The sequence below is a fragment of the Macadamia integrifolia genome, chromosome 9, assembly GCF_013358625.1.
Source record: "Macadamia integrifolia cultivar HAES 741 chromosome 9, SCU_Mint_v3, whole genome shotgun sequence".
Classification (NCBI taxonomy): domain Eukaryota; kingdom Viridiplantae; phylum Streptophyta; class Magnoliopsida; order Proteales; family Proteaceae; genus Macadamia; species Macadamia integrifolia.
Genome location: NC_056565.1, coordinates 19,330,144 through 19,337,920, shown reverse-complemented (window position 1 = coordinate 19,337,920; position 7,777 = coordinate 19,330,144). Strand labels below are relative to the sequence as shown.

The following is a 7,777-nucleotide window of genomic DNA, read 5'->3' as shown; positions in this document are numbered from 1 at the left end:
ACTGCTACTGCTACTGTCGACGACTCGACGGCAGAGTTCCGACGACCTACTACTGTTGCTGTCGACGCCCGACGGCCCGAGTTCCGAATTCCGACCTGTGTTGCTCTCACGAATCACCTCACGGTCTCACGGAGTCACGGACAGAGATGTGGAATTGTGGATTTGGGAATTTTGGATTTGGGGAAGAATTGGGTTTTCGAATGGTTTTTACGTTTTGTTTAGTTTTGGGTTTTTTTTTTCTAATTAGTATATAAAATTTCTATTTTGCCCTTAAAAAAACACATACGTGTTTTAAACGTGCGTTTAAAACGGATTTTAAACATTTTATTGGTCGTTTTCGGTTTTTTCTGCATTGTATAAACATACGGCAAAACGTGTTTTAAACGGCAAAAAAACACAACCGCCTTTAAAACGCGTTTTAACTAACAGTGGTCATGACCCTAACTCTTTTAGCTCCTTCAATTAGAGTATGCCCCAGCATTTTTAGCTCTTTCAATCAGAATATGTTCCCGTTCTCTATGACCCTATAAACATTGTAGATTTTTGTTTGGTTCCACCAGGTGGGGTGGGGTATGCAAGCATAAGATTTTGTAGATCCCAATGCCTCCATATCCAAGTATGACTTTGGAGCTGTTCTCCTAGTAGATCTTAGTCACATGAGATTTCTTGTGTTCATCAGAAGTTCACTTGACATCCTATTCTGTTCACTTAACATCCTACTCTTTTTTATCTTCCATCCTACTGACCACTGCTGGCCAATGGCCAGCCTACCAAGTGCTAGTTGGGCAATGGCAACCTACTACTACACACAACACATCTACTCACCCAAAAGGGATAGGTTCGATTCCACAACATCCCGTGAGTGCCGACTCTTCAAGTTGAAATTACCACCACTAGGCTAAACTAGTGTTCATCACTTGATATATTACTCAATCTAGCAAATCAAAACATAAAAATTCTATCCATTCTGCAGCATACCCTGTGTGATCAAAATGCAATATATGGGGGTGTAGCCTGTAGGTGTGGGTATGGGTTTGTCTGGGTGTGAGAGAGAAGAGAGAAGAGAGAAGAGAGAAGAAGGAGAGAGAGAGAGAGTTCCACAAGTGCACCGATTACAGCCTTAATTGTACCATGCATTTCCTTTTAAGTTTATCTTTTTGTTATTTACATAATTAAAATGTAGATGGAGAGAGACCTCAGTAGTTACATTGTGATCTACATATACTCCACAAAAATATACATCTAAAATCACATTCCACAAAAAGAAACTCTTCTCCACTACATAGAGTTGTGTTAGTCAAACTGCAAAATTCAGGCTACTCAAAAAAGAGGAAACTGCAACATGACAAAACGCAAAGGTCACCATGGAGCATTGACCTCTGCTTGAAATTTCACCTCATGTTCCTTAGCCTTCAACTTCAGAGTCTTAACTTCTTTGTCATAGCTTGCACAAGCCTTTTTTGATTCCATAAGCTTCAATTTGAGGTTTCTTATCTCCTCTACCAAACAATCTCTTTTGAACACAGCTTCACTGTACATCTTTGACTCCATTGCCCATTCTGACTCAAATGCGAGGCTCACAAGTTGTTGCAGATGAGCGCGTAAAAAGCCAACATTCATGCCTAGGCGTTCAAAGGCATCTAAACACTTGTCCCAATTTGCGAAGTCATTTTCAGAGGTACTAAGGTTGCAAGATCGTATGTAGTCGGCCACATTCACAGTCTCGATAATTATTCCACTAATCAACTTCCAATTGAAGCCTTGGGGAAGAAGGTCGTGAAGGAAAGCCTTCTGACTACAACAAAGCTCATAATACTTGGCTCGAACATGTTCAGAAAGTTCAGAATCTATAATCAAACCATTCCCTATAATGGTGAAATCCTCAAAGCTTTTCACATCTTTAAATTCCATGGTTGCTGTTACCAACCTGGTGCCTTCCAAATCTTCAGAGCCAACAACTTCACTGTCAATTTCAAACTGTTCTCCAGTTGGTGGTCCAGGGTTAGAAGTCGATCCTGGAGGGGTAACATTCTGATTTTTCTCTTGACGATTGGATAAAGAACGAGATGTTGAATGCCTTTTATCTCTCTTATCTGCATTACAGTTTTTTCTTCCTGCATCAACAAGGGTAAGTTTTATTGAAAGAAATCAGAAAAGGAAAAACTCCAACCAGAAGCTACTGAGTCTACAACGGAAGCGGTGGTTTTAGCCACCTAACATGGGAAAGGCCCAATTTGGAGATCCCTTATGCTAAAAAATGTAGCATCTCTATCAGAAGTTCGAGGAATAAACTGAAACAACTACATACAAGAAAGTAAACTGACAATATCACCATAAAGCCCAATCCAGAGAGGACACATTATTTTGGAGAGCACACACCATAGCTTGACATCTGAAGCAATGAACAAAGAATGCAGATTAAGACTCTTAGCTAAAAGAATCCCATCTCAATAGCCTTTGCCCCAATGGCAGCAACAGAGAATCCACACCAGTCTTGCACTTGGCCTCTACTAAAGAACCAAAATTGGTTCTGATAATCACTTCCCTACTCCCTCTATGGAGCTTAGCATTCCAAGCTCCTTCAGTATGCATGATAAAATGCCCAGCCAGAAGAAGTTGTGAGGCAGAGGGAGCTCCAGAGGATATGGGACCAGAGATGAACACAAATGCCCTTCCTCAACAAACATGGAAAAAGCAGCTAATGTGCCAGGCAGACCAGGATCAATGCGGTTTAAACATAACTAGATTTTGTGCTTTTCAGACCACCATAGCAAAGAAGACCACAAAATATTAAACTCATGCTCAAATGACATTTGCAAACCGTTTTTTGGTTGGAGGCCCAGGGTTAGAAACTGATCCTGGAGGGTTATTGTTGTGATTATCCTCTTGAAGAACAGATAAAGGATGAGATACTCCCTCATCGGCATTATCTTCCTCTAAATTCAAGGAAAAAAGTTAAGGTGTTTTTTTTCTTTTTGGAATGCAAGCAAAGAAAAGAACAGAAATTTTTTGAAAAAGAAGAGAGACAGAAATATAAACTCATTATTACTTTTCTGTTATTATTTTTTCTTTCTTTTCCATCTATTTCTTGCTTTCTGATCCTAGCCTAAAAGACTTAAACAAAGATCATTGCAACAATTCAATTCAATGAGTAGGCAGAAAATTCTGAAATATCAAGAGGCCAACCGAGTTACCAGCAAGATTTTCCTTTGCAAGTGGAAGATCTCCAGCAACTTCAGAAAACTTAGCCAAACCATTTTCCCTTAAAATGTACACCTACATAAAAGAGCAAGTAGTGTCAGAATCGATATTTTTACCAGTCGGAGTGGATTGGAGAAATAAGTACAAGATTGCATAAACTTTAAGTATAATGGTACAAATACAAGGGAAGCGGAGTCCCCCAGCCCAATATTCAATACAACCAACATCGAAACTCAAGCGGACTTCCTTTTTCTTGCTAAGATTGAAACCCAACAGAATCGCCATATTGTAATCTTGAACAATGCAAGGGGTTAGATCTGATAGTAAGAAAGCTGGAAGGTGATTCATAATCCCACATGTCAGTCAAGTCGATAGTGCTAATAGTGAGATAGAATACAAATGCCAGCCTTTCAAAGAGAAACATTGAGAGAAACAACCTCTTCAAGATATCCAGATTAGATTCGGCTGCCCTACTGAACTCTATAAGATTTAGGAAGTCAAAAAGGCCCCAACATAAACACAACTGAACAGAAACATCAAAATCTCAAGCCTTGTACAACATGGACAAGTCCAGCTGAAATAATCCAATTTCAAAGTTACAGGACATGTGTGCATAATATGATTGTTTGGGCCAACCCATCACCTTGAATTTAGTAGCCTCAATAAGTTCGAACACCACTGAATCTCCTTCAACCAAATTGTGTGCAATAGAGAATCCCCTCCATCCAGCACTCAGTGCTACCTTTCGAGCAAGGTACTTGGTTTCGTATGCTTCACCACTTTCATCTACCAATGTAATGCTACAATCTTCTCTTGGTAAGTTCTTGCCGAAATCAACAGGAAGGGACTGTCAACAGAAAGTATTGCCTCCATTTACACTAGCAAGAATGATTAAAATTCGTGGAATTTTTGTTTATTCCAGATACAAGATTGTTTGGGGCTCACCAGCCAAAAACACTTAGTGACATGGGTCTGACGCATAAATTTCACAAAACTAGGCATTTCTGGTGCTAAATTCATTTGAACTTCCATAGCTTGCTTCATAGAATGCGAGTTAGCTGCATCAGAAACACTCACAAAACTTTGATTCTTCGCGGCCTTATAAGGAAGTACCTATTCAAAGTATCGAATGCAAAGGCATGAAATTAATAATTCTTCCAGGAAAAACTTAAACATGGTAAAGGGCAATGCTTGATGGGAAACTATGCAATTAACTTAGAAAGTAAAATGATACAATGCCTCATCAGGGAACAGTCTATGGATGGGTAGTGGATCACCTGCTTATGATAAGAAGAAGAACGTGGAGGTGGAGGAGCAGAAGCCCTTTTCCTAACCCGAAACACCTTTGGATTTCTCTCCTCCTTTTCATTCCGCTTCCGCTTAAGATTGCGCTAAACAGAAGAGGGAAGGAAAAACACTTAAAAAATTGGAAAAACACTTAAAAAAAAGAGCAGACATAGTTATGTAGAATGGCACCAAAGAATCACCTGCATATGATCAGGAGAAGAAGGTGGAGGTGGAGGAGTAGAACCTCTTTTCCTGACCGGAAGCATCTTTGGATTTCTCTTCCGCTTTCGCCTTGTAATGCGCTAAACAGAACAGGAAAGAAAGAACGCTTGAAAACAGAGCATACATATAGAGAAAGAAAAAAGAAATTTTGGACCTAGAAGAGAAGAGTATGAAGGAAGGATTTGGTACTGGAGGAGGGGTTTCTTGCTGATTTTTATGGAACTTGGCCAGAGTCACTTTATTTTGATCCTCCATTGCGGCTAGACCCACACTGGTTTTCTTTATATTCTTCTTCTCCTCTTTCCCTGCAAACAAGTTTTGACATTTTTCAAATACAAACCAAGGAGATGAAAACGAGCCTCTGTGTTCAACCCACTTCCCCATTTCTAACAAATTGAAACTTGACGGGCTTGAAAGACAGAAATTTTTTGTTAACTGAACTATGCATCCATTGTTCCAGTTGGGGTCTCTCTATTCTAGTTAAGGAGGAAAAAAAAAAAAAAAAAAAAAACACAAATACAGACAAACACACAAACAATAGTGTGAAAATTCAAGGAGTTGGTCCTCTAGAAAGGAAGCGAAGCACACGAGGTGTCTACAGCCACTGGCTACGACAAATTCTACAACAGATGAACCAAACGGACCAGAGCCTTTTGGAAGCTGTTGCCGCATATTCTTGGTTTCGAACCCGTGTCCACTCTTCAGCTGCTACTGCTCAAATTGGAGATGACAGATAACTTGTCAATTGCTGCAGACCTTCCACGGAAACAGTTGCCTCGTCCTCCTCAAGCTCTTCCTTTGCCGACGATAATCTCAGTTCAAGGCTATACACAAACAAGAGAGAAATGGAGGAGGAGGAGGAGAATTAAAAGAGACAACTGCCTCTATCTCAGTAATTTAATAAGACAGAAGAGGAAGAGGAGTCCGGATTCTCTCCCTCCTGGACACGGAGACAGGACTCCAGTCTACAGAAGAGTAATTATATGACTTCTGACACTGGAGACTATTAAAAGAGGAAAAGGTCGCTGTCTGGCTCTCTCTCTCTCTCTCTCTCTCCGATAAAAATTAAAAAAAAAAAACCTCTCCCATGAATGACCATTTTTTTAAACTTCCTTCACGAGAGGAGAGAGACCAGAGGGGGTGATTATTTCTCCAAGGAATGCAGTGACGCAGTGAGCATCAAATGATTGAAAGTATTTAGACACGTGTCTTGAGGTCCTCTCATCCATCTGATGTTCACTGTATTCACTGCTAAAGATACAAGAGGTAGGACTGCAAGAGGTAGAAGATGGATAAGGTATGGAGACCAAGCTCCGGAATAGAGTACTTTTATTGGGAAAAAAAGTACTATACCTCATTGTGTGGGTCTTACATTCGGAAGAAAATCATATCTTATTCTTGTATCTTGCGATTCTGTGTTATTCTACGAGTAGAAGATGATATGTGACACTACTGAGGTGGATGTATACAAATTTGAAAAGAGAAAGTTATCATCAAAATCGATTTAGAAGCTCTGAAATTGAACTAAGAATTAAGATCTGATCAGGTATCCTGATTAAAAGCTCTAATCTTAATTCAAACCTCAGTCATTTTTCATTCTCCAGCTGAAAGATCTCTCTCTCTTTCTCAAGGAAGCAAACCTCTATTAACATTTTTGATCAATTGCTACCAATCAGGTGTGGACAGAAGCAGCAATTGGCGGCAAGTAAACCTCAATTGATTCTCTCTCTCTCTCTCTCTCTCTCTCTCTCTCTCACATCGATTCTCAAGTTTGGGAACGAAGACTAAGGCTGCCTTTGGTAATATTCTAAAAAAACGTTATGGAGTTTTTTCATTCCTAGAACGAAAAAACGAAATAAAGTTTGATGCATTTATGGTGTGTTTTTTTTTTTTTGGTAATTTATACCTCCTGGAGAATGCCACAATTATACGACCACCCACTCTGTTTCACCAAATTAGACTCAGACTCCCTTCCTTTAGTCATTGTTAAGGAATGTTATGAAATGACATTCTGGCCCTTATGAGTAAACCACTGATAAGTTACCCATTTTCATTATCCAAAAAATACCCCTCTTTACCTTTTTACTATTTCACTCTCCTTATGTCCTTCTCTCCTTCTCTCCATACCTGTGACCAAGGGTTTAGACAAGTTCCAACCGATTGAGGCGTATCCATGGAATGAAATTCATGGTCAATCATTAATACCTTAGAAAAAAAAATCGGAGATTCGTAGCTTCACCCCAAATGAGGAGGTATGGGGAAATGTAGAGGAGCTCACGGTGGTGATGAGAAGCAGAGTGGCCGATCAATGTTGGCAGCAATTTTTTTGTGACCAAACCACAGGTCACAACAAAAGTTGAGCTATTGTAGTTTTCTAGACATCTGGTTTAGCTGAGGTTTTACTTAATGTGTTGGGTTCTGGGGTGGTTGGTTCTAGTGGTCTGAAGGAAATGATTTCAGAAGGTCTTAGAGGAGCTAGCTATAAGTTATATAAGAGAATCTATAGATTAGGTTTATGGGAATCAAATTTAGTTGAATCATTGGATAGAGCCTATCCCTGATGTATTGAGAACCAATTCCACAAAAGATTTTTCAGAGATATACTGGAGCAATGATTCTGCGATTAACCTTGAAGATTTTTCATATTTATGAAAGCCATAAAAAAGTTATGATGCTAATTGCAGAGTTCAAGTAGCAAAACATCTTTGCGGCTACAAACCGGCAGAGGCTACTGGGGAGAAGAAGAGGGTCATAGGAAGAAGAAGAAGAGGAGAAAATGGACAGGGAGCTCGGCTATGACTAGGGGGAGAAGCAGCTATGACCTTGCTCAGTAGGGCCTACTGCCTGTGTCTTGTGGGTGAATGGTGCAAGCCATTTTTCGCCTCACGGCCTGCAACCAATTTCATTTCGACGAGAAGATGATGGATGAGATCATCTAGATGCAGATCAATGACAATCTAGTGCCTTCTATGAATCGCCGGCATAAGATACCAGATATCAATTGCCAAGGAAATTGATATCGAAGGTTTGATTGCCATTTTGGTAGGGTTTCCAATCGATTCACTCA

The 7,777-nt window shown here is 39.9% G+C and overlaps 1 protein-coding gene across 3 annotated transcripts; it reads right to left on the bottom strand.

Moving 5' to 3' along the window:
* Window positions 1-1,112: 1,112 nt before the first annotated feature.
* LOC122088210 (B3 domain-containing protein Os01g0234100-like) lies at window positions 1,113-5,668 on the bottom strand. Of its 3 annotated transcripts, none has more exons than XM_042657399.1 (8): window positions 5,355-5,668; window positions 4,900-5,015; window positions 4,689-4,790; window positions 4,479-4,592; window positions 4,147-4,314; window positions 3,845-4,048; window positions 3,195-3,276; window positions 1,113-2,114 (listed from the first exon to the last, which is right to left on the bottom strand). In XM_042657399.1, exons 1-8 carry the CDS (start codon window positions 5,380-5,382, stop codon window positions 1,360-1,362), a joined length of 1,569 nt encoding a protein of 522 aa, XP_042513333.1. In that variant the 5' UTR covers window positions 5,383-5,668; the 3' UTR covers window positions 1,113-1,359. The 3 variants fall into 3 exon arrangements, with proteins under 3 accessions (XP_042513333.1, XP_042513334.1, XP_042513332.1); XM_042657400.1 differs by lacking the exon at window positions 5,355-5,668 and having other exon boundaries at window positions 1,113-1,795; window positions 1,928-2,114; window positions 4,900-5,310; XM_042657398.1 differs by lacking the exon at window positions 5,355-5,668 and having other exon boundaries at window positions 4,900-5,303.
* Window positions 5,669-7,777: the final 2,109 nt, after the last annotated feature.

Excerpts from the sequence above, each read along its gene's own strand:
- LOC122088210 (XM_042657398.1), bottom strand. The coding sequence starts at position 5,094 with ATGGGGAAGTGGGTTGAACACAGAGGCTCGTTTTCATCTCCTTGGTTT. Across the intron at positions 4,593-4,688 it reads CTTCTCCTGATCATATGCAG|CGCAATCTTAAGCGGAAGCG; the intron begins GTGATTCTTTGG and ends TCTTCTGTTTAG. Across the intron at positions 4,049-4,146 it reads TCACTAAGTGTTTTTGGCTG|TCCCTTCCTGTTGATTTCGG; the intron begins GTGAGCCCCAAA and ends TTCTGTTGACAG.